Source organism: Aquarana catesbeiana, linkage group LG02 (genome assembly GCF_042186555.1).
Source record: "Aquarana catesbeiana isolate 2022-GZ linkage group LG02, ASM4218655v1, whole genome shotgun sequence".
Lineage (NCBI taxonomy): Eukaryota > Metazoa > Chordata > Amphibia > Anura > Ranidae > Aquarana > Aquarana catesbeiana.
Window position 1 is genome coordinate 143587683 of NC_133325.1, and position 27275 is coordinate 143614957.

A 27275-nucleotide genomic window follows, 5' to 3' on the forward strand; every position below is an offset into this window, starting at 1 on the left:
GCTACAGCAATTATACAGTATGTCATCACAAAAATATTATTTTTTTTTTCCTGATTTAAGGCTAGCTATATGCATATCTAACTTGCAAAAAACTGTTTTAAACATTTTAGCATTCATCAGTGCAGAATAATGCCCTGTACACACGACCGGTTTTGCCGACGCAATTCCGCTCAAGCTGTCTTGCATCCACACGGTCACACCAAATTCCGACCATCAAGAACGCGGTGACGTACAACACGTACGACGGGACAAGATGTATGACGTCCCCTACTTGCTTCAGAGCATGTGTCATTTTTGGTACGTCAGAACAGCATACAGACGAGCGGTTTTCCTGATAGGAATTTGTTCCGTCGGAAAAATATAGAACATGTTCTCTATCTAAGTCCGTCTGAATTTTGAACTTAAAAAGTCTGATGGGGCATACACACGGTCGGAATATACGATGAAAAGCTCCCATCGGACTTTTTCTGTTGGAAATTCCGACCGTTTGTACGGGGCATAAGGAACCCATTGTTTTTAGGAAGTATGGATTCAGAGGACACAAGTTGACCATAAGGCCCCTTTCACACGATCGGATCGTTCAGGTCCGCCTGTCAGTTTTGACTGACAGGCGGACCTGACAAGCACCTGACAAGCAGCGGTGCCTGACAAGCACCTCCCCGCTCAGTGAGCAGAGAGGGACCTGTCATCCGCCGGCTCAGTGGAGATCAACGGACTGATCTCCCGCTGAGCCGGCGGACCGAGGCGGGCTGCGTGGAAACGGAGTTCGCCTCTTGTGAAAGGGGCCTTAAAGATGGGTGATTTGGGTCAAAGGAAACCAAAAATGCTCCAATAAAATTCTTCGCGAATTCTTATCTTGTTTTGATGAGAGCTAGGAAGGTCTACTGTATGCACGTTGTATAAACCACTTTCATTTTGATTTGTGATTATGGAAACATCTTTCTTTAAAAAATAGCATTTGAATTTACACTTTTTGGTTTCTTCTTAGCCTAGTTTTTTTTTTATGACAGATAGTTTGTACTGCCTTTTTGCTGTATGTATATGAACTCATGGCATCTAAAAACCTAACCCACAAATGCATCATATACACATAGGCTTCATTCCTAACATCACTCAAATGACAATCTCCCCCCCCCCCCCCCCGGTTCTTCACCAGAAAAAGTGTCTTGACTCAGTACACACAAGCAGCAAATTGAAGCATTTGATGATTTAATGTGACAGAGGGGGGTTGCATACCTATTTACTATCACAACTTTCCCTAATTGACCTCCCCAACAGGACAAATTTGGTTGACTAACCAGAATAAAACCCCCAAAAAGTGCTGGGCACTTCTGTATTTGTAAGAGGCTTGAGCTCATAGATTTTAGCATATATACGGCTACCCATAGGAAGTTGCAGTAGAAAAGAACTAAAAGGCAGATAAGATGGAGACATTATCTCTGACTGATGAATTTGATGAGGCTTGGTGAACTGCAATGGTGTGAAGGCTAGGGCAGGAAATGGTGCACTGCTTGCTGAGAATGGCAGGTAATGCTGAATCAGGATCATTTAAAAAACAAAAAAAACAAAAAAAAGGCTGAGCAGAGGGATATAGGAGTATACCAGCAACTGTTCTACCAATTACAATGAACTTACTAGGATGTCAAGGCATGCTGCCTTTAACAGGGTGATTTGATCAGCAATGGTCAGCGTGGTGAAGCCTGGCAAGCGTTTGGCAAATTCCACTATCTTGATGATGCATTTAGTGGCAAGTTCACTAAACTTGTCCCACAGACCGAGGTCCAGTTGTACCCGATGATCAGCACTCGAATTCTGTAGGAAAACAAAACGGTCATCGCTGCTCATACAACAATCCCGTTCCCACATTTTTACCATGTTATTATTTTTAGGACTATCTTGGACTACAGTAGTGAAATAGCTGAGATTTATGCTGTTCTCTCTGTAATCCCATGTCGGAAATGGAGGATTTTATTGAGTTAGGCAGCCGCTATGCAGTCTAGTTATTCACAGCCCACCGGTCTTACCGTAGTGTATTTGCCAAGCTGGCAGAGAGAAGGGAAGGTTTCCTGGTGAGCTTTGCTGACTTTCTGAATAAGCTCTTCCATCTCAGGAGGCATTTCATAGCTGTCTGATACCACCACCTCTTCTTTCACCTCTTTCTTCTTTTTGTTCCTGTCATTTCGCACCGCTGCACAAAACAGAGCACAAGGGTAAGAAAATGCACAGTTTATCCTTGTGTTACCCCAACCTCCCAACTTGCTAAGATGAGAAAGAGGAACACATTTTTGCACAAAATATTAAGACAAAGGACATACCTATACCACTCCCCCAGCTGCATGGACCTGGAAGAAGTAAAACGCCAAAAATGATTGCTTACACCTGTAGGTGCTTTTATTTTCATTTTTACTTTTCTTTTATACTGGCTTTATTAAATACCAAATGCAATAATTTAGAGCTTGAATGAAAGAATTAGTGTAGTATGACACTTCTGGTAGTTAAACAATAAATTTTTATAGAGGTCTGTGCATCAGACTCAAAAGAGGGACAACTTAGGTGTAAAGAGGGATTTGCTTCCAAAAGGACAGCAGTAAGGAGCTATGGCGTTCCCTTCTACTAAACACTCTCTACGTCCCCATTAATTTGGCATGATAGAGACTCTGCTGACCTCTAACTGGTGCGGCTGTTTACAGCTGTAGTTCACAGCATGCATTGCCAGCAGTAATTACAATACAATTTAAAACTGTGGCTGAAATAATAGAGGGACAATTGTGTTAACCTTACTTTTGTGTGTGTGGCCTTCAAAAAAACCAATGTGAACCCTTGTTGACACGACTAGTTTGACTACTTGTATATTATTATAGCGTCTCTTTGCTTTTAAAGGGTGCAAAGCTGTGTGCTGTTTTAAAGAGTTTTTTTATTAATTTTTTTTTTATCCCGAAGTCAACCCTTTCAAACCTCTAAATTTAGGAACACTCTCACCTCTGGCCAGGTCCACATTTCACCAGCAGCATGAAAGCAGGAAATGCAGATTGTTGATCTAGCTTTAATAGTGGTCGTGGCTCTCCAAGCCAATACAAACATCAGGTGGTAGGAGAATGGCAGTTGCTTAGGAGAACAAGACCTCTGCTTGTCAATACAGGGATCAGAGGTCTACTTTCTGTTTAAAGTGGAAACCACCTTCAACTACTGCCAGTTGTAAGGAATCTATCCTTTCTTTGGTAAAAAGATCTGGAGAGATGTGTAAGCTTTCCTAAAAATCGGAGACTTACTTTTGCAAGTACTACTGGATTTTCACTCATTTGTAAGGAATTCTGAAAACCACTTTTATAGGGAAATGCTTTTTAAGTGGATAAAAGACTACGAAAAGCCAGAGGAATGTAATTAAAATGTATGATGATCATATTGTACCCATTAAGATCCAATGCCTCTTTTTGGAAGCGTCACAATCAATCTCTGCTAGAGGCAACTCTGGATTTTCGGGGGAAGAGCCAAGTAGACTTGTGTCTGCTGTCTGAGCATCCATACTAAATATCTCCTGGCCTGAACTTTGCCCCTGAAATGTGACCTTTGTCCGTGCCTGCAGGTGGTAGGTTTGAAGCACTGCAGGGGATAGAGATGGATGACCCGACTGCTCTTTTAAATCCCTAGTCTCTTCTAAGTTCTTTCTGCCATATATCTTTCTAAAAACCAACCACTGTATACATTTACGTAGAAGCAAGACAAATTGAACATTCTTCAAAATCACCAAGACAAAGACAAGCAACAAATCAAATTCAGAGAAAATATTACAGGCAAAGAGCCCTGTAACAAGCCTATTAACTTCTCAGAGAAGTCCTTAAATAAACACATTATATGACGAAGGAAGTCAGTAACTTGAATATTAAGATATACTGCTGTCTCTTTATTCCAGCAGCCTAGAATATGTACCAGAACTGATGCTACTACAGAAGTGATGTATAGAAATGAAAGCACACATAAAAAATCCATACTAAGGCAGATTAATGCAGACATTGCTTTTCAGTAGTAAAATGTGCCTTATTTCTGTTGTTAAGTAAAGTTTACCTTTAGGGAGAGGGCCTTACTTGCATTTCTCCCTACTGTACATGTCACAGTGCTGCTCTCTCTCACCCTACTCCCCTGTGTCCTGACTCTCCTCACACGTTTCCTTGTGAACTTCCTTTTCACCTCGGGATAAAGTGTGCAGGACCCTAACAACAGGAAGCCAGGCGCCGGAAACCCACTTATAGCATGAGAAGGGCACACAGACTAAGCCGAGAGAAGACAGGGGCTAGAGAGGGTGAAAATTAGAACGAGAGAGCTAGACAGAGAGAAAGAGAAAGAGAATAAGACTACGAGAAAGAAATAGGAAGTGCTATAGAGAAAGAAATAGGAAGTGCTAGATATAGACACAGAGGGAGACAGAAAGGTGGATAGGGGGAGAGACACTCAAAACAAGCACAAGAAAAAATTAGAAAGGGGTAGGCATAGAAACCAAGGGATTGATAAAGTTACAGAGTGTGTGAGAGAGAAGAGAGAGGGGTAGCGAGTGAAGGAGAGGGAGGAAGAGAAAGGTAGAGAGAAGAAGATAGTAAGGTAGAAAGAGAGAGAGAGAAAGGTAGAGAATGAGTGAGAGGGAGGAAGAGAAAAGTAGAAGAGAGAGAGAGAGAGAAAGAGAAAGGGAAGAAGATAAAAAGTAGAGAGAAGAAAGCAAGAGAGAGAGAGAGAGAGAGAGAGAGAGAGGTAGAGAATATGAGTGAGAGGGAGGAAGAGAAACGTAGAAAGTAGGAGAGAGAGAAAGAGAGAAAGGTAGAGAATATGAGTGAGAGGGAAGAAGAGAAACGTAGAAAGTAGGAGAGAGAGAGAGAGAGAGAGAGAGGAAGAGAGAGTGTGAGAGGGAGGAAGTGAAAAGTAGAAAGTAAGGTAGAGAGAGAGAGAGAGAGAGAGAGAGAGAGAGAGGGAAAGAGAGAGAGAGAGAGAGAGAGAGAGAGGTAGAGGGTGAGTGAAAGGGAGGAAGAGAACAAGTAGAGAGAAGAAGAAAGTAAGGTAGAGAGAGAGAGGGAGAGAGAAAGGTAGTGTGAGCGAGAGGGAGGAGGATAAAAGTAGACAGAAGAAGAAAGCAAGGTAGAGAGCAAATAAGAGAGAGAGAGGGAGAGAGTGAGTGAATGAGAGGGAGGAAGAGAAAAAGTGGTTAGAAGAAGAAAGCAAGGTAGAGAGAGAGGTAGAGAGTGAGTGAGAGGGAGGAGGAGAAAAAGTAGAGAAGAAAGTAAGGTAGAAAGAGAGAGAGAGCGGGAGCAAGGGAAAAGTAGAGTGAGCAATAAGAGGAAAGTAGAGAGAAGAAGACAGTAAGGTGGGGGGGGGGGGGGGGGGGAGAGACAGACAGAGAGAGAAAAAGAGTGAGAGAGAGAGGAAGAGAACGGTGGAAATAATGAGTAAAAAAAGAGTAAGCTAGAGAGTGGGAGAAAAAGGTAGACAGTGAAGGAGATGGAGTAAAAGAAAGGTGGAGATGAAGTAGGGACAGAATGGGAAAGAAAAAAAGAAATAGAGAGAAAGGTACAGAGTGAGATATGGAGGGAGAGGTAGAGAGTAAGACAGAGAAAGAAAGGTAGAGAGAAAGGTAGAGAGTGAGACGCTGGGGTTGATTTACTAAACGCAAAAAGACTCCAGCGCTTAGTAAATGAGCAGAAGCTCTGCTGTCTTCCATCACCCAATCATGTGTAAGCAAAAATGGTGTTTTTTTTTTAAATTATCCATTATTCGGGTACTCTTTGCAAAGTGAAACCTTACCTCATTTACTAAGCCCTGGAGCAACTGCACTTGCAGGGGGCATCAGTATACCAAGACATTGGCAGAAAAAAAGAGAGAAAAAGAGAAAGGCGGAGCAAAAGGAAGGAGGGAGAGGAGAAGAGGGGAGTGAAAAAAATGGATGGTGGAGAGGAAACAATAGGAAAGAGGTGAGCTGAGTAATAACACATAGAGGAAGTAAAAAAAAAAAAAAAAAAAAAAAAGGTGAGGAGGAAACAATAGATACAATATAGAAGAGATAGGCTGATTAATGAAGTAGCAGATTAAGAAAAGAAAGAAATAAGATTGTAATTAGAGAGAAAAGGGCTGAGCAAATAAAATGTCAATTTAACCCTGGAAATGGTTAGAAAAGCGAAGTGCTAACTGGAGACAACCTGCAAGCTAAGAAGGAAGATGGTCAGGAGTAAGATTACAAGAAGGAAATAGATAGGAACAATAAATAAGAATTGTGTGCAGATATAACAGTGAGGTCACTTGAACAAAAGAACATGTACAGCGTATGTAAAGACCTAACAGTGAATGGCAATAATACAAATACAGACTCCCTGTCTGCCATTGTCTAGTATGGCTCCAAGGAGGGGATGATGGATGTGCCTCTAGTGAGGAAGGCTGAACCTACAACTCACTAATATGAGAACTCTGAGATTGAGGAAAAGAAGAGAGCAGGTGAAGAATTAATCGTGGTAAACTCTAAAGAAACTGAATTATTCAGCCTCAATCTCTGATATTTGCCATGCTGTTTAATATGTTACATAGCACACATTCTCCTATATTCTGCTCTACTTTGTACTTTTTTCTATATGTGACATTATAGATGTGACGGGTTTGACACGCTGTCGCTTTCTTTTAGTCTTTCCTTATTGGAAATAGGAATAAAAAGTTTCTCACTTTGATATTTGGAGTGGGGCAGGATTGTTACTTGAGTATATGTTTATCCTTCTGGAATCCAGAATCGAGGAGCCTCTCTTTGTAAAGTATCTATTTACATGAGCACCCAAGGGACAGAATGAGGTGTTGGGATTACAAGGAATGCGGAGTCCACAGCTTTAACTAGCTGAAAGCCCGGTGTGAAAGGCCTGACCCCTCTTTTGCTGGAAAGATCTATTTTCTTTCTACACCCCATGTAGTGTATGATTGAACACGGCCATGACTCACCTTCTTTTGACATGCCAACCTGGAAACATTTTTGTAGTCGGCAAAACTGGCAGCGATTCCGTGTCACCTTGTTGATTTGGCAGTTCTTATCACGATGACAAGTGTAGACCATGTTTTTCTGTATGCTGCGACGGAAGAAACCCTGCCAGAGAGAGGGAAGGGGGTTGAGGTGACTGGATGGAATGAGAGTAAGACAAAAGATATGATGGACATAATGAAATCCACATACAAGCTTATTCAATAAAGCACTGCAAAGGGGCTCCATAAAATACTGTAGTCACAATCAACCAATCAGAATGCAGCTTACAGTTTGCCACATCAATAGATTGCTCTGATTGGTTGTTATGGGTTATTACATTTTTCTCTTTGCCTTACTGGAAAACATGATAGTGATAACATACATTGGACTGTGTTTGAGGGACTACCAAACAGAAGGAAGCAGCGGCACAGAAATGGAAGTTAGATGGCCAGATCTGGGTTGAACTTTGGTTATTTTGTCAAAAGATTTGGTGTTGGCCATTTTTTCTAAAATAACATGCCAGAGCCAACTGTACCCTGTGGCAATTCTCATTATGTGGTTTTCCAGCTAGACACTTTTCTTTTTAAATCGATTTTTTCATCTTTACTAAGACCTGTGAACTAAAAGTTGCAACGGAACACTCCTTACATGCAGAACAGTAACGGGTGGCACAGTGGTGTAGTGGGTGGCACAGTGGTGTAGTGGGTGGCACAGTGGTGTAGTGGGTAGCACTCTTGCCTAGCAGTAAAAAGGGTCACTGGTTCAAATCCCAACCTGGAGTTTGCATGTTCTCCATGTACCTGCGTGGGTTTCCTCCGGGTACTCCGGTTTCCTCCCACACTCCAAAGACATGCTAGTAGGTTAATTGGCTTATGTCCAAAAATTGGCCCTAGTATATGAATGTGAGTTGGGGACCTTGGATTGTGGACTCCTTGAGGGTAGGGTCCGATGTGAGTGTGCGATGTATGTGTGGAGCGCTGCATAAATTGACGGCACTATATGGGTACCTTAAATAAAATAATGATATAATACATGAGCATCTTAATGAGACACAATGTACAGGGATGGGGACAATTGTAGACACTCACTCTGGATGGACTGGTGTCTTTTTTCAACCTTACTAACTATGTCTTCCAGAGACTGAATGGTAAAATGATCCTGCACGCTGAAAGATTTCTTAGGTCAGTGCTTAACATTTTCATACAGAAATTATATCAGTGCAACTGTTGCTACAAGCGACGAATACAGTAGCAGACAAAAATTGTGATCTTGTGTGCAGGACCGGCATTTGGGCTACTCATGAAGACTCCTGGGATGTCTGACATCATTTTGGCCTAGGCCAGAAACAAGGAAGCAACTGGAAAAAAATTAAACAAGTAAATATAATATACACTATATTGTCAAAAGTATTGTGCTGCCTTCCATTATAAGCACATGAACTTTAATGGCATCCCAGTCTTAGTCTGCAGGGTTCAATATTGAGTTGGACTACCATATATGACAGCTTCAACTCTTCTGGGAAGGCTGTCCACAAGGTTTAGGAGTGTGTCTATGGGAATGTTTGACTATTCTTCCAGAACCGCATTTGTGAGGTCAGGCACTGATGTTGAACAAGAAAGCCTGGCCTGCAGTCTCCGCTCTGATTCATCCCAAAGGTGTTCTATCGGGTTGAGGTCACGACTCTGTGCAGGCCAGTCTAGTTCCTCCACCCCAAACTCACTCATCCATGTCTTTATGGACCTTGCTTTGTGCACTGGTGCGCAGTCATGTTGGAACAGGAAGGGACCACCCCCAAACTGTTCCCACAAAGTTGGGAGCATGAAACTGTCCAACGGATGCCTTAAGAGTTCCTTTCAGTGGAACTAAGGGGCCAAGCCCAACCCCTGAAAAACAACCCCACACCATAATCCCCCTTCTGCCAAATGATTTGGACCTGTGCACAAAGCAAGGTCCATAAAGACATGGATGAGCGAGTTTGGGGTGGAGGAACTTGACTAGCCTGCACAAAGTCCTGACCTCAACCTGATAAAACACCTTTGGGATGAATTAGAGCGGAGACTGCGAGCAAGGCCTTCTCGTTCACATCAGTGCCTAACCTCACAAATGCACTTCTGGAAGAATAGTCAAACATTCCCATAGACACACTCCTAAACCTTGTGGACGGCCTTCTCAGAAGAGTTGAAGCTGTTATAGCTGCAAAGGGTGGGCCAACTCAGTATTGAATCCTACAGACTAATGCCCCGTACACACGGTCGGATTTTCCGATGGAAAATGTCCGATCGGAGTGTGTTGTCGGAAATTCCCACTGTGTGTGGACTCCATCGGACATTTTCCATCGGATTTTCCGACACACAAAGTTTGAGAGCAGGATATAAAATTTTCCGACAACAAAATCCGTTGTCGGAATTTCCGATCGTGTGTCCACAAATCCGACGGACAAAGTGCCACGCATGCTCAGAATAAATAAAGAGATGAAAGCTATTGGCCACTGCCCCGTTTATAGTCCCGACGTACGTGTTTTACGTCACTGTGTTTAGAACGATCGGATTTTCCGACAACTTTGTGTGACCGTGTGTATGCAAGACAAGTTTGAGCCAACATCCGTCGGAAAAAATCCATGGATTTTGTTGTCGGAATGTCCGAACAAAGTCCGACCGTGTGTACGGGACATAAGACTGGGATGCCATTAAAGTTCATGTGGGTGTAAAGGCAGGTGTCCCAATACTTTTGACAATATAGTGTACCCTCCCATCTATTTACGAATGCTAGCAGCAAAAGAATAAAAATAATTAATGCTGATTGAGAGAGTTTAGTTCCGATTTAATAATCAGATTCCCTTGTCATAGGTCAGTGTGCAGTATTATTGGCTGCCTAAGCTATAAATCCTCCCCAAATGTTTACTGAATTAGCCTCAATTCAGCCTGCCTAAGATAATGTGGCATCCAAACATGTAGAAGAAAATCTAAAGGGAAGCTATATATCAGATTACATACATACATAGGTATACAAAATGTAAACTATATATATGTATTATTATGATACATATTATAAATAAGACTAAAACTGCTTGCTGTTAAACATACAATATAGAACTAAAGCAGTCCCCATTTTTTTCGGTTAGACTGTGCACCCCGTCTGTTGAGCTTGTTAGTAAGGGATCTGGGAATGCAGCAAAGAGTTGAAATCATTGATTATTTTAAATAGACACAGATGATGAATGCTTGATGGCATGCAGAGAGGGGGACAAATGAGAGGAGGGAGAATAAACTCTAGCAGATGGAGATACTAGACAATGGCAGAGAAAAAGAGGGTCAGAGAGAGTTAGTCAGAGATCTGCAGCAGAAATAAAAGTAAAGAAAGTAAGAATTGTCTTGCAGACTGAACAGAGACATTGAAGACATATTTTGGAGAAAGCAGTCTATCATGTCCTAAGGCACTATTATCTGGAGCCTCATGAATGGATAGACTGGATATAGGTTTGCCCCACATAACAGATGACTCTACTATGAACACATGATAGCCCCCATTACAAAGGATGTTCTGCAAGCCTATAGGCAGTGGTTTTCATTACTTGCAGTACATGGTAACTTATAAAATACAGCTGCACCCCATGAATACACAGGCTGAATGCTAATGAATATTGGCTCAGCCATGATGTATATGTAACAGAAATATTAAAGCTGAACTCTGCCCTTACCTTCAGTTTTGTACAGTTGCACACTCTTGTACCAAATTCACTTACTCAAATTTCACTGCACACTTTGAGCTTCTCACAGTGTGCATTATAAGTTGCAGCAGGTCAGATAGAGCCTGCCTCTATGGCTGGAGAACATCCAGCATAATCTTGCCCTTTCCTCTCCAGCCTTACTGTTTCTGACCCATCCCTTTCATTCATTGGACTTAAGTTCTTTCAATTTTAGAAGCTCTGTATTACATGTGGAAGTTACTTAGGGTGATGTGCATGTAAACTATCTCCTAGACACTCACACCTCATTCCTGCAGACTGAAACCTGCCCATGGAGGTATTTTGATCTTTGCATAAGGCCGGGTTCACATATGTGCGGCTGCAGTTTCCAGCCTGGGGTCTGGCTCAGGTGTGATTCTTTTGCCTGAATTCGCACCTGAACCAGACCTAAAAACACAAGACGTTTTTGGAACTTGCACCATGGCTGCCTCCCGGACGTGTGTGAACTGCCTCTATGCCTTTATTCCCCCGCATCGTTGGACCCTGGGACAGGTATTAAAAGTCAGCATCTGCAGTATTTGTAGCTGCTGACATTTCATTTTTTTTTTTTTAGCGGAACTCTGTTTTAACAGCCGGTCACACCCGCATGTCATGCAAATTGGACGCGGTGAAAAACGCATCCAATTCGCACATATGTGAACCCGGCCTAACACTCAAAAGCCATCCCACTGCATCAGGGCTGAGGGTTCTTGAGCGAATTATTGAGGCAGAGTGCTATAATATTTTCAGGAATCTATGTGCAGCACCCTGCTGGCCCCTTCCACCAGCCATGATGTGCCTGCATTGCATAAAGAAGCACTGGGACCCAGTCATGACATCACTGGGTTTAAAAGTATTTGATAAAAATATGTTTTTTTTTTAATTATATTATCATGTGGGTGAAGGGGTGAAAGGAGGAACCAGAGAAGGCAAAATCTAGGCAGATTAAAATCAGCTTTACCATTAAGAACAATAATAATATTTTCCTGTTTACACCAATATTTACAATACAACCTGCAAATAATGTTCACATATCATATATAAAAACCCAAAAGGATGTCAAAAGAGTGGCCAAGTAGAAGTTCCCGACTACTGCTGTATTACGCTGTATGGGCATATTCAGCCAAGAAATCCAACAAATACAAATGCTTTCCATTTGCTTTAAACTTTACAGTTTATGTGTATAGTAATGGTATGTGTAGCATCATGCAGGTTATGACTCTGCAGTACTGGCTGTTTGCAATGGCTCTGCTAACCAGGCCCCCCACCAAGAAGTGAGGAGAACTGTGTGCTGACATTGGAGATTTAAATATGAGAGCACTAAGTATGGTACAAAATTGGAGCTCATTAGTATAAGCCCTTAAAGTGTGGTTGGACAATGAAATATAAAATAAAATCTTAGTTCCTTTGTTGTTTTTTGGCAACATATACGTGACAGTAATTCTCCACAGCTAAAATAAAGATTCATATAAGATCTTCAAAATCTGCAAGCTGATCAGGGTTTCAGATGTGACTTACTGCAGTGTGATTTATAGCCATAGCTTTCTGGTATAAGATGCTGAGCATATTATGTTCAATACTTGCCAAAAAAAGAAAGGGATGCCTGATATGTGTACATGGTGTGGTTCAACGTTATGGCAAAACATAATGTTTAAAACACATTTTTTTTTTCAAAAATGATTTTGCCTATTTCTCAAATGTGCAAAAAAGGGAGAAAGGCTGCTGCCATGGAAGTCGGCTAAAACACTGTTTTGTTAATGCAGGTGAAAAACAGTCAAAAAATCCAATGTGTTTTGGCCATCAGGCCTACTCATGGCTTACAGTGATTGTAAGGGCAGAAGGTTGTTTATACTAATGCAATCTATGCATTAAGATACAAAACCTTCTGTGTGCATCAGCCCCCCTAATACTCACCTGAGCCCCCTCTAGATCCAGCGATGTTGCAGCGGTGTCTCGGCTGCCAGGGACTCCCCTCCCCATTAGCTGAGACAACAGCGCCGCGCCATTGCCTCCTGCTGCTGTCAATCAAAGTCAGTTAGCCAATGAGAAGAGAGAAGGGGAGGGGCCGGGGCGTGGCTCAGAGTCTGAATGGACACGCGGAGCTGTGGCTCGGCTCAGGTGCCCTCAAAGCAAGCTGCTTGCTGTGGGGGCACGCAACAGGAGGGAGAGGCAAGGAGCACAGAAGAGGGACCAGAGAAGATAAGGATTGGGGCTGCTCTGTGCAAATCCACTACACAGAGTAGGTAAGTATAACATGCTTTGTTTTTTTTTAACAAACAAAAAACCAAAAAACGAGACTTTAGTATTACTTTAAGGCCTGATGACGGAAACGCGTTGGCTTTTTTGACTGTTTTTCACCTGCATTAATAAAACAATGTTTTAGCTGACTTCCATGGCACCAGCCTTTCTCTCTTTTTTGTACGGATTTCACATGAAGGTTTGCAGAGTCTTCCCAGGCCGAATATTGTTTTTGAGGCTGACCAGGCATTACACAGGAGGTAGTAGCACGGATGCACCTGTTCCATTTCTCAAATATGGCGGAAGGCCTCGTTCAAATAGATGTACTATAGTGTATGCAAGTGGAAGGGCCATGTTTGCCAGCACGGGGATGCACAGGTTTTCCATGCATCCCCGTGAAGGTAGTCCCTTTCATTTCAACTGGGACTCAGCAGCTCCATAGACACAGCCAATCCCAATTTGAAGAAATGTAGAACTCATCGCTCCAGGTGAATAAACTATGCCTGACAGTAACTCCATTCAAGGGCTAGCCCCGGCCCGCCTCCGTGGATACATGAAGTAAAGAAGAAATGGCTGCACATCGATGAACGTCCAATTGCCGTTTATTAATAACCGAGATTACATCAAAAGACACCAATATACAGTCTTGTAGACGCATTTTGCACAGTACAATTGTGCTTAATCATTCGGCAATGATTAAGCAAAATTGTACTGTGTGAAACGCGTCTACAAGACTGTGTATTGGTGTCTTTTAATGTAATCTCAGTGATTAATAAACGGCAATTGGACGTTCATCGATGTGCAGCCAGTTCTTCTTTACTCCTGATCTGAAGCCATGCAAGTAGACAGCCCCTGAATGCAGACAGTGCGCTTTCAGGGCCGTTCACCTGAATCCATGCAGCTGTCAAATTGGGAGCAGCAGCTGTGCCTGTGGAGAAGCTGCATCCCAACTGAAATAAATGGGACTGCCTGCAGGGGGATGCAGGGAACACCTCTGCATCCCCATGTGGGCAAACATGGCCCTTACACAGGCATAAGTTATAGTACACCTGTGTGACTGAGGCTTGAAAGACAGTGGAGCACTGAAGAATGGCAATCATTTTTTGTGGAAGAGGCTTCACCAACTATGTTCCATCACGGACCATTAGTAATAAATAGATATAGATAACTGGCTGTGATATCTCACCTTGCAGCCCTCGCAGGAGCTGACTCCATAGTGATAGCCAGAGGACTTGTCATTGCACACGAAGCAGGGTTTGTAAACACGTGGAGGAGGAGGAGGTGAAGGGGAGCTGGGGACCATCTCCTCTGAGCTGGTGCTCTGGGTTTCGACGGCTGCACAAAAACCAGAAAAACAATTGGTTAGAAATTCTGGTATGCCTGGTATATACTTTATATCTAATACTTAATACATGACAGGTACGACTTTTTTTTCTTGATGTAATAACTGCTCAAAAAAGGTATGGTGTTTGTTTTGAATGCTTGTGACATCTCCATGAACCTTTTCCCTTTTCCTTTTTCTCCACAGAGGTTTTTTATAGAAACACTACACTAATTCAAGAAGATGCGGAGGCCAAAAGGTCAGTAATAACATGAAACATATATACCATTTATATTTATCAACACAAAACATACATAAAAAACTGTTTTTGCTAAAGAAATTATTTTTTTTTCCTTTTTCTTTTAAAATATACGTTTGTATAGTAGTTATGCAAAGCCCTAATGATCCTTGGTGTCGTAAGCAATGTCATACAAATACAATTTTTGGAACAAACCACAAAAAGTATTCCTTATGGCAGTGGTTTTTGTCAAATTTGTTTATTGAATTTTAATAATTAGTATACATAAGTACATATGGTGGCAGCAAAAGAAGAGATCACATATATGGTAATAATATTGAGTTATAGTTCCAACATAAACTAAAAGTAGTTTAACTAAAACAATTTGCGTCATGTATTGTATAAGAGAGGATAAAACCAACTTAGACCAGGTTAATATAAGATGACCTCAGATAAAAAAAAAAGGTCTTAATTATTATCAAGAGTATAGTTTTTAAATAAAAAAAAAAAAAAAATGATTTATTATATAATCTAAAATCTTATACTACATATTGGAACTATGTACAATTGGTATAATGATAACCAAGAAAATAAAAGTTCTGCTACCAGAACTATATAAAGAGTAAGTTGAAAGAGGAGAGAGAGAATAGGGGGAAAAAGTAGAAGAGAGAAAGAAGATAAAAAAAAAAGTAAACTTAGGTAGTAGAAAAAATAGATAGGGAAGAAAGAAATGAGAGGTAGTAGGGGTCCCCGGGGTAGTACATGTTCATAAACACATACCATGAATGCAGACCAAGGTCTTTGTAGGGAAGCATCAAAATTGGAAGGAAAAACTTCCACTCTATTTTTAGATTCAGCAATTATTAAGGACGGGGATTTCCAAGCTTTGGCAATTGTTTGTTTTGCGGCTGTATTGATCTGTAATAGGAGTTTGAATTGGCGGTAGGAGAGAGTGGCCGGTTTTAAGTTTAAAAGTGCTATTGTAGGATCAGGATTGATAGGGATTTCAAACAGTGTTGAAATCATAAGAAATACATCTTTACAGAAATTTTTTGCTACCGGGCAATCCCACCAAGTATGAAGATGTGATCCAAGATCCCCACAGCCACGAAAACAAGATGGGGAATAATTTGGAGCATATTTCGCAATTCTGACAGGGACCAAATACCACCATGTGCGTACTTTGTAATTTGTCTCTAAGGCAGCAATGTTTTGTGAGGATGACTTAGTTGTGATCCAAATCGTATCCCAATCGGCTGCTTCCAACGAAAACCCAAGATCCATCTCCCACTTAGCCACATATGATGGTGGGTCTGAGTTGGGTTTAGTAATAAGATGAGTGTAAAGAGTTGAAATAAGTCCCTTAGTGTGTGTGTCACGGTTACATATATTTTCAAAGCACGTTAATTTATCTAAATGACTTCTTCCTTGTATATAGGGCATAAAAAAAAATGTAATCTGAAGATATGGAAAGCGCTCTGAATTAGGAAGTTTGTGACTTTCACATACGTCAGGGAAAGTTTTGAATGATGTAGAGGATGCTAGTTCACAGAGCTGAGTTAAATTAGTGGAGGTCCATGCTTTAAAAGATTTAAGGGAAGACCAAGCAGGATAGAAAAGTGGATTTTTGAGAAATTATAAAAGAGGTATATGAGGAGATTGTAGTCCATTTACTAATTTAAATTTATCCCAAATGGCTAGTGTATGTTTAGTTATAGGATTATTGAGTTTTTTACAGTTGAAGGAATTAGACCATACGAGGTTGGTTATTGAAAGTGGGTCGCAATCTATTGATTTCAGTGCAACCCAAAGCGGAATTTCACGCTTTGCGTGAGATTTAGGGCTATGGGCTAACTGAGATGCATGGTAATAGGTGGTAAAATTAGGAAACCCTAGTCCCCCTTTGGGCTTTGGAAGGTAAAGAGTGTGTTTGGGCATATGGGGTTTCAAGAAGCCCCAAACGAAAGTGAATGCCTTACCTTGTAATATTCTGAGAAAGTATGCTGGAACAGGGATAGGTAAAACGCGAAAAAGATAAAGAATTTTGGGCAGTATAGCCATCTTTATTACGTTCATTTTACTTATCCAAGATAATGGTAGAGAGGACCATTGTGTCAGAAGATTAGATATTTGATGCAAAATTGGAGGATAATTGGCAGTGAAAATGTCAGAAAGATTGGGTGTGAGAATTATCGCTAGGTAAAGAAGGCGTGAAGTGGACCACGAGAAAGGGAGGGATGTTTGCGCTTGTTGTAAAATATGAGGAGTTAAGATATATTTAAGGCTATAGATTTTTGAGGGCTAATAATTAGTGGGCAAACTGATCAAGTTTACTTATAAGATTAGGAGCAGAAATATGAGGGGATGACATAAAGATTAAGATATCATCAGCAAATAGGCAAAGTTTATGTTGGTAACCAGCTAAATCTAGACCTTTAATAGACGGTTGAGTACGGATTGCTTGAGCAAGTGGTTCAATAAGTAGGGCAAATAAGAGTGAGGAAAGTGGACATCCCTGACACGTACCCCTACAGATGTCAAATAGGTTTGATTTATATCCAGCGTATTTAACATAAGCTTTGGGATTTTTGTATAATGAGGAAACCCAGCTAAGAAAATGAGGATCAAATCCCCAACGCTGCAGGACAAAATGTAGGTAATGCCACGAAACTGTATCAAATGCTTTTTTGCTATCTAAAGATAAGAGACAGATGGGTATTTGTTGTGATTTAGCTGCTTGAATTAGTAAAGTAGTCCTGCGTACATTATCTGCTGCTTGGCGCTGTGGGATAAAGCCGCCCTGGTCTTTATATATTAAAGAACCTATTCCACTATTTAAACGGGTCACTAAGACTTTCGCTAGTAACTTAATGTCAAGGTTGAGTAATGATATGGGTCTATAGTTGGAACAAGATGTATTGTCTGACTGAGGTTTGGGGATCATTGAAATTATAGCCGTTAATATTTTGGGGCGAAAGGACTGATCGTTAAGGAGAGAATTAAATGTGTCTGTTAACATTGGAGCAAAGTTAAGAGAGAATTTCTTATAGTATAGGGCAGAGAAGCCATCTGGGCCTGGACGTTTATTTGGTTTAAGAGCGTTAATTGCAAATGTAATTTCGATAGCTGTAATGGGGCTTTCAAGACAATCGCGTTGGGCTAAAGGAATAGTAAGAAGTTTGATTTGTGAAAAAAATGATTCTGCTAAAGTTTGATCAAAAGATCCTTTCTTTTTTATATAAGGAGGTATGATGTTTTTAAAAGGTGTGGAGGATCACTAGTAAATGTATCATGAGATAATTTCAGACAAATCGGTTTAAAGGGGCGATTCAGTTTTTTAAGTGCTCGGGTTAAAAGAGTGTCTGGTTTATTCGTTTTAAGAAAAAAATTATGTTTAGACTTACATAACATTTTATCTACAGATTCTGATAAAAAAAGGTCAAGGTTTAAACATGCTTTATCAAGCTGTAATTTAGTCACAGGGGTAGGATTGGATTGAAAGATTGTGTGGCATGCATTCAATTCTGCTTCTAATTTTTGTTTTAGTTGTCATTTTTCTCTTTTAAGAAATGAGGCTTGGCATATACAAACCCCAGGAAGAACAGGTTTTTGAGCTTCCCATAGGGTCAGTGGGGATATATCAGGGGACTCATTATTGGCCAGGTAATCTTTTATGGCTATTTCTAGATCAGAGGAGTGCGATACATGAGATAGGATTGAGTCATTAATATGCCATGTAGAATCTTGTGTTTTGGGTATTAGAGAAGTGAAAGTTGAAAGCACACAGCACAGTGGTCAGTCCATGTAAAAGGGATAATAGATGAAGAAATGAGTTCAGGGGTCAATGCCTATTGATGGCAGTGGTTCTAAACTTCAGTCCTCAAGTACCCCCAACGGGCCATGTTTTGGGAACGTCTCTTAGATAAAATAGCTCTTATCATTGATATTTATTTAAAGCATCTGTGCAAAGTAAAGGAAAACATGAAAACGTGGCCCATTGGGGGCACTTGAGGTTGAGAACCACTGCCTTATGGAATATAGAAAATTATTTTATTACAATAATAAATAAAAAATTTGTACAAGCACAAGATATATGTACAAAAGCTTGCAATCAAAAAGTTATCAACGATTAAAATGAACCGTTTTCAACTTTTTTGCATGATTGCTTTTTGTACATATTTCTTTTGCTCTTTTGCAAAATCATTTTAGCTATTTAATGCTGTAATAAAGTTATTTTGTATATTGCATACGCTTTTTATTGATATCATTCAAAGTGGTGCAGGGCAACGTTACCATAAAGGATATTTTTGTGGTTTGGTTGTTCAGTAGTTCCCTTTATGTCTTGCACATTCATTGGTGCAGATTTACATGTGGGGTGTGAAGTGATATTAATTGTGGTTAACTTGTATTTCACCCATGTCATCCAGTTCTAGCAAACATATAGATATAAATATATATACTGAAAGAGAGCGAGAGATATTTTATATTGTTGATGAAAAAAAAACAATTTTTTTTTCCAGCTCATATAGTGTAAATCCCTGAAACCTGCCTTTTATTTTGTCCCCACCATCTGCTGAAAGTGTAAATCAGCCTGGCAGCAGTGGCTATGTGCACTGACAGCCAGGAATGAGAACTGAAGGATGTTACCAACAATGTAAGTTAGAAATTGAGGGTGTAGTGGGACAGAGTTGCAGAGGTGTCACACAACTTACAGTGGGGTTGGTTTGCTACTGAAAAAAATGGAGTGCAAAATCTGGTGCAGATGTGCATGGTAGCCAATCAGCTTCTAACCTCAGCTTGTTCGACTAAGCTTTGACGATAAAACCTGAAAGCTGATTGGTTTCTGTGCACCAGATTTTGCATTCTCCAGTTTTAGTAAATCAACCCCAGTGTGTATGCACCATAGCAAGGATGGGTAGATCAGGTGACTATTGACATCACTTTAAACATCTTTTGGCATTCAAAAGAACCTATATTATGTGTTTCAGCTATCTAGTTTAGCTGAACGTTAATAGACCACAGCGATAGTTCCCTTTGAACCAAAAGGCTGCTAACTTGTTTACACTGATCTAAACAAATGGTGTGCAACCCATGGCCTAGCAACCTCAGATCCGGTTTGGGATCCCAGATTGATTCTGTTCAAGAACAAGAGGCATGTGACACTCAGGGTCTCACAGCTATGGCATACTAGAGTAGGTTGAGAAACATGACTACAAATGGTATCTCATCGTAAGTGGGGGAGACAGGTACACTACAAAGTATACCGACAATACGCAACTTGTGAGAAGTTCTTGAAAGAAAGTAAAGATGGATGTTAATATGCTCATATGAGACCTTTTAATACAGAGGGATTTCATTACTCCTTCTCCTGTTATTAGGCTGGGCCTTTGACTAAAGGAAGTTGAATGCGAGTATCACAATGACATGTGCTACTAATTTAGTGCAGCCCAAAATAACCAGAAGAGGGGGGAAAGGAGGCAGCCTTAACCCTAATGTAACCCAGCCTTCACAGCCCCCTCAGGCTGAGTACATCCCTCGGGGCAGCTCTGCAGATGCTTTTTATCCTAGCTTTCAACACACATAGAATTTCCTGTTACATTGCCCTGAGAAGCACATTCCAGCCTTGCCAGGTTAGAGGAGACAGGCTTCTTGAAGGCCCGTGTCCCCAGAGAACAGAAAGTTTAAGAGAACCCCAAGAAGACCACCTCCTGAGTACTTCAGTGCAGGCCAATGCTACCTCAGTTCTCTTTATATCTCAGTCTCCTTCATAACAATGTCATATATATATAAGATTCTGATTACTTCACGCTGTATTGTGGCTGGTGCTTAACACCATAGCAGACACGATAGATGTCTCTCAACGCACAGCATTACAGAGAATATGTCCTATGTTTTTATTGCTTGTGTGCTTATTCGGTAATAGTCAGCAGAGCAATCACCTAGAAGCTTATAACATTGAGGTCAATTTACTAAAACACAGTGCAGGCTGTATCTTCAGTGCTGTGCGTTCTGTGTCCATTTTGAAGTCTGAGAAATTATGTTTGCAAGTCACTAAGGGCCTGTTCACGCTAATGCATGTATGTTATATGCATGGGTCTGATGTGGTGCAATTAATTCTGAATGGCATTTCGATGCACCAGCGGACGTGTGCTGCCATAAATGCTGCAAGCTCTGTTTTGGAGCATTAGGTGGTCCATTCATATCACTGGACTGACAATGCAATGCATGTAAACACAGGGAATAATGCGTGTTCTCTAACGCAATAGCATGAGTGGATCCCCAAGGTTTTATCGCACAGAGCCGCTTAATTTCCTTCATGCATGCATGCTATATTACTGATTTTTACTGCATTCTGTACACAAAAGGCACAAAAATGACTGCCCCTTAAAATATATACTACCTGCCATTAATACTAAATTTGTAGGGGATTGCGCTAATACACATGCGAACCGTTCATTTCATCAGTTCAGTCACATTTTTTTCAAAGAAAAAATGGATGAAGTTTACATCGGTTTTTCATCAGTTTTTTTACATTCACTACCAATGCAAAAACGGACTGTTTGTCAGTTTACATCTGTTTTTCATCCGTTCCGTTCTTTTGACAGAACGAAAATAGGGCTTTAATCCTTTCCAAAAAAACAATGTTGACAGATGTAAACTGATGTAAATGGATGATCATCCGTTTACATCTGTTTTTCCATAGAGATGCATTGATGTCCGTTTTTCATCCGTCAACGGATGGATGAAAAACAGATAAACGGTCCACATGTGTGAAAGGAGCCTAAAGCAGTAGAGACTTTCACTTAGTAATAGGGTGAAGCTCAATTTGAATAACAATTCAAATAGAATTAGCATTACGACAACTGGAATATCCATCAAAATGGCAATAGCATTTGGGAAGAGCTAGGAACTCTGATGCAAACATGTTGTTGCTGAGCCCCCAAGAGATATAAGAATGCAGTGGGAAACTCAACCAGTCAACTTCTACTATAACCAAGGGGGTTATTTACTAAAGGCAAATCCACTTTGCACTACAAGTGCAAACTACAAGTGCAAAGTGCACTTGAAATTGCACTGAAAGTGCACTTGGAATTGCAGTTGCTGTGGATCCGAGGGGGACATATAAGGAAAATAAAAAAGCATTTTAGCTTGCACATGTTTGCATAATAAAATCAGCAGAGCTTCCCCTCATTTCAGATCTACCCCTCAGATTTACAGCGACTGCAATTCCAAGTGCACTTTCAGTGCAATTTCAAATGCACTTTGCACTTGTAGTTTGCACTTATAGTGGAACGTGGATTTGCCTTTCGTAAATAACCCCCTAAGTGAAACAGATTTGGGGGGACTGGTTTTGTTAGAGTAAGGGCTCATTCACACCATTGGGGTGTGTTAGCACATGCATGTTATTACATGTTAATATGCGAGATAAAGTGCATTACATTAAGGTAGCCCATTTATCTGAATGCACCGTAAAGGTGCACGAGTCATGTATGGTGTAACGCACGTACAACAAAGTCTCTTGGGTGCCATTCAGAAAGAAATGGCAATGCATCACAGAAACACATGTTGCACACCTGCAATGCAGTATTAATGGGTCCTAAATGTAGGAAAATGTGACCTATGCGATTTGGAAAAATGATGTGTATGCTGAAAACATTCACAGATCCGCATAAAAGCACATGAAAACTACCATTATATTTTTGGAAGGTTGTGCCACTTACCAAAGGGCATGTAAGAAAACAGCAAAGAACAAATAACATGTACTGATGTGATTATATTGGGTTGAATGTTATAAGTAAATAAAGCCTCACTGCATTCACAGCTTTGCGTTTTTACTTGATGCCCTTCCTATTAAAACCAATGGAAAAGCCTCAAATTCCATCTCAAAGCATGTTTCATGAGACATATAAATACATCATAATGCACATCAAGTGGGTTGATGGACGTTATGATGTGTGTTGACATCAAAACAAACAGCTTTGCTATGTGCAAAAACACATTCACTCTCCCTAATCAACATTCATTATTTTTAATCCCCATGCTGCTAGCATTAGTAAAAAGTATATCTATTATTTTTTATTTTTACATTTATTCAGTTACTTCCTGGTTTCATGCCTAGACAAATTATTTGATACATTCCCAGGAGTCTTCAGGAGAGGAGGAGGGGTTTTCTTAGCTGAGCACACCCTCCTGCATGCATGCTTGAGCTAAGGGCAGATAAATTCCAGGAAGTAAATACTATCTGAATCATTTGCCCTTACTTAAGATGGCCACAGCCAGAAAAGCTAGGGGTGTTTTCTCAACAAAATAAAGTATGGAGACAAGGATGGATGGGAGAGTTTGCTTTGAATATTAAAAAATTATTAAAGAGTGCTTTTGGTTTGTGGTGCTCATATGCAGTCAAGATCTGTGGGCGGCACAGTGGTGTAGTGGTAGCACTTTCACCTGGCAGTAAGAAGGGTCGTTGGTTCGAATCCCAACCACGACACTACCTGCCTGGAGTTTGCATGTTCTCCCTGTGCCTGCGTGGATTTGCTTGTAGATTGATTGGATCCTGTCTAAATTGTCCCTAGTATGTATGAATGTGAGTTAGGAACCTTAGATTGTAAGCTCCTTGAGGGTAGGGACTGATGTGAATGTACAATGTATATGTAAAGTGCTGCGTAAATTGATGGTGCTATATAAGTACCTGAAATAAATAAATAAGATCTGCTTTGATGCACTTTGATGGATTTCAATAGAAAATGATTAGAGGGTAAAACGTTTGACTCCAGTGGTGTGCATCAATATTATTCCATGATGAGAACTTCAAGTCACAAGAAGATGAAGATGTTCCTGACTGTCGGGAATTAGTTCATATATATATATATATATATATATATATGTGATATCATCCCCACAAAATGGCAGCAATTACAATGCTTCCTTTAAATCACTTAACCCCTACATATCCAACAATTAACTGCTAATCTTCCCCAAGCAGTCATCTGGGTTACAAGTGCCATTTAGGAGGCCATCCATCAAGACACAGTGTCCTCTTTCTTTGCTTTCATCCTCATACAACAGGGTGACAGAGACGGAGTGGTTTGGGATTGAGGGAAGGTGTTCATTACAGAGGAAGAATGAGCTCCGAGTAGAGTGGGAGGACAGAGCACACAAACTGTCCCCTCGGAAGAATGTATAAATAGAAAGGGTGAGAGGTGCAAAACGCGTGATGCTGAAACGTGAACAAGCGAAGAATCCTGGCAATGCTCTGAAATCGGCGGCGTGGCTGGGAGGAGCGCACACGGCCACCGGCAACAATCTGCTTTATGGCTGGGCACTTCTAGACAAGCTGAGTCTTACAGGTGTCATAATCCCATCCGCCTGCACATTCCCCGCCACTATTTCATCAGCTCCAAGGCCTGTCACTTTTCAGACCCAATTATGGCGTGTCATCTTCATTCTCTTCCCTGAAGGGACTCTACAGTCCTGGTGACGCCACATGAAGGAAGTGGAGAGGAGATTAGAATTATTATCCTTTAAAATATGTTTGAAAATACAACAGAAAATATTTGCTAATAAGAACGAAGATGGGAAATTAGCATTAGGTATTGCAAATCTATCTGGAGTTGTATGCTTTTTTTTATTACTGTTTTTATGTGTTATCTGCCTGTCTGAACGGCTGTCTGCGTTTTAAAATGATTTCCAATGCGATTGGCTGCATGTGTTGATCAAACACAAATTTTCCAGCAGGACCGTTTGGAAGGAGTCGATCACTAAATCTCCTCTCGAACGGGAATGACCACAGATGGAGCAAAGTTCCGTCAGTTCCTAGTGAACTGGCCAAATTTCGATCCATCTATTGCCCGTTTAACAATAAATGTCTCTTGTTTAACAAAAATAGCTGTTAATCCAGTTAGATATCTTGTGAGCTGATAACTTCCCGTAGTCTTTGCCTATGGACTGTTACCAGTCAGCATTGCTTCCTGCTATCTCCATGGACTCCAAAACATTTACCCCTGTTATGGAGAAGAGAGGGAGGTGTTATGTAGTCCTAACAAACTCCCTGTCCTGGGGTGACAACACTGTTCAGTATGGTTGTCACCCTAGGACAGGAAGTGCAATAATGGCAGGATTACCAGATTAAAATAAAGGAAACAAGTGTTAACCACTTCTATACCGGGCCATAGTAAAATGATGGCCGCTGGAACCCTTCCTCCCTCCGGGTGGACGTCATACGACGTTCTCGGCTTCCTGGCATTGTGGAGAGCGTGTGTTCGCTGCATCACTGGCTACCCGGTGCGCGTGCCCGGCAGCCGTAATGTCCACCGGGCACCCGCGATTGTTCATCACAGAGCAGGGACGTGGATCTGTGTGTGTAAACAGAGAGGTGAACTGATCGTATGTGTTCCTTGTATATAGGAACACCGATCGGTCTCCTCCCCTCATCAGTCCCCTCCCCCCCACAGTTAGAATCACTCCCTAGGAAACAAATTTAACCCCTTCAGCGCCCCCTAGTGTTAACCCCTTCCCTGCCAGTGACATTTATACAGAAAATCAGTGCATTTTTATAGCACTGATGGCTTTATAAATGTCAATGATCCCAAAATAGTGTCAAAAGTGTCCAATCTGTCTGCCGCAATGCCACAGTCACGATAAAAATCGCAGATCGCCGCCATTAGTAGTAAAAAATAAATAAATAAATAAAAATGACATAAATCTATCCCCTATTTTGTAGATGCTATAACTTTTGTGCAAACCAATCAATATACGCTTATTGCGATTTTTTTTTTAACCAAAAATATGTAGAAGAATACATATCAGCCTAAACTGAGGAAAAAAATAGTTTTTTTAAAAAAAATTGTGATATTTATTATAGCAAAAAGTAATAAATATTGTGTTTTTTTCAAAGTTGTCTTTTTTTGTTTATAGCGCAAAAAATAAAAAAGCAGAAGCTCTATTTGTGGGAAAAAAATGATCAAAATTTAATTTGGGTACAACGTCGCATGATCGTGCAATTGTCATTCAAAGTGTGACAGCGCTAAAAGCTGAAAATTGGCCTGGACAGGAAGGGAGTGAAAATGCCTCGTATTGTTGTGGTTAAAAAGCAAATACAGCCACAACATCTAAGGACTGGTAAGCTGCATTACTATCAGTTTTTGTTTTTAGGTTTAGATAACGCTTTAAAGTGTTACTAAACCCACAATAAAATCAGCCTGTATATGCAGTAAAGCATGCTTGCTATACTCACTGTGGAACTTAATGGGTTAATCCTTTGCATTGTCTAAAATAGCTGTTTGGTCCTGTCTTCTCTGATCCTCCCCTTCTTTTACTGTCCCCAATACATCTGCTGATAGCACAGAGCCCTAGGAGGCACTCTGCACATGCTCTGTTTAGTGTGTATTGCTGGGGATTTTTTTTGCGAGTGTGCATGTGATCACCACTGGGCCAATCAGCACTGTCCAGGCAGAGGCTCAGGGGTCATGCAGTCTCATAGGACAGTCAGAAAATAATGAAAACCCCTCCTACAAGCTTTAACCAGTGCTCAGTCAGACACTGAGAGAAGTCACAAGACTGCTATATACCTCTGATGAGAAAAGGTATTTAGCCGTTTATATTTACTAAATTCATTGTATTTCCATGTACTGTGGGAGACCAGATATAGTGAATGCAGGGTCCTGGGTTTAGTAACACTTTAAGCTAGTCATATACCCATAGATTTATTTTATTCAGCCTGCAGGCTGGACGAAAGAAATCCGACACACTGCTCTATCCTTGCTAAAAACTGTGGATGGAGGACCCTCTCTGGCCAGTTATTGTATTCTCACAGCTGGCAAACAGTGGCTGCATCTGATTGTATGCAGTCATTTTTGGGCATTCAATCTTCCACTTGGCTGCTTCGACAAAAGTCGATTGAACAATCAACTGGCGGTGCTAACGGGGGGCACCCACGGCTCAAATTTTGGCTGATATTGCAAGAGTTGGCCAAGATTTGAGCTGTGTTTGACAGTTTTTAGAAGAGGATTTCCCATCAAGCTTGAAACTATTCCTGTAAAATGCCAAGCACTTCTGACTGCCTGGGGCACTCACTGCCCTAAGGAGAGAAGACACGGCCTGATAATCACAAGTAAAGCTTCAAATAGAGACCATTGTTTGCTTTTATTAAGCTTATCTAACCAGTCATTATGCAAGGATGTTAATCTTATTTCATGATATACAGATGACCACTAGAGGGAACCTTTGCAAAAGTCGTATCAGCAATTACTTTTAGGAAAACTACAGAAAACGTGAATAGTGAAATGAAAATTAAAATAACATTAAATAGATTATAGTGTGATGTTAATCAATGTTCATAATCAAGGTAATTAGAAAAAAATATTTAAAATCTGGGCCCACTAAGACACATGGTGATGGGGCTATAAAACTATAATAATAATAATAAATAAGATATTTGAAAATAATAATAAAACCAAGATTATTTTAAAAAATCTCTAAAATCTGGGTCAATGAAATTGACTATCGTAAGCTCTTCATAGAACTATCAGGAAAGCATTTTACTCCAAATATCATCAGGAGCCAGAGGCTGTCGGCAGCCATAGTGATCGATAGAATATACACAAATGTGAGCCAAGAACAATACTGTAGTGACCACGACTGGAGTTTCTCAGCCCTGCCTTAACTTCATACATAAACACAGCGTGCAGACACATAGTGACTTCATAAAACCTTATAAATACTGCTTATTAAGTGAATTTCAAAGAAAAATACACATGTATGAATATATATGTTGTTTTTT

At 40.7% G+C, this 27275-nt stretch overlaps 1 protein-coding gene across 7 annotated transcripts in view; it reads right to left on the reverse strand.

Annotated features, from left to right (window-relative positions):
• The window catches only part of RARG (retinoic acid receptor gamma), a 292426-nt gene that overhangs the window by 8675 nt on the left and 256476 nt on the right, over window positions 1-27275 (reverse strand). For 5 of the 7 annotated variants that reach the window (XM_073613571.1, XM_073613573.1, XM_073613572.1 and 2 more), the window contains 5 exons: window positions 14125-14273; window positions 6958-7099; window positions 2316-2342; window positions 2025-2188; window positions 1636-1812 (listed from right to left, as the gene is read on the reverse strand). In XM_073613571.1, the coding sequence (XP_073469672.1) occupies window positions 1636-1812; window positions 2025-2188; window positions 2316-2342; window positions 6958-7099; window positions 14125-14273 (659 nt within the window). The remainder of the gene's footprint in view (window positions 1-1635; window positions 1813-2024; window positions 2189-2315; window positions 2343-6957; window positions 7100-14124; window positions 14274-27275) is intronic. The other 2 variants (XM_073613575.1, XM_073613577.1) reach the window with 1 other exon arrangement.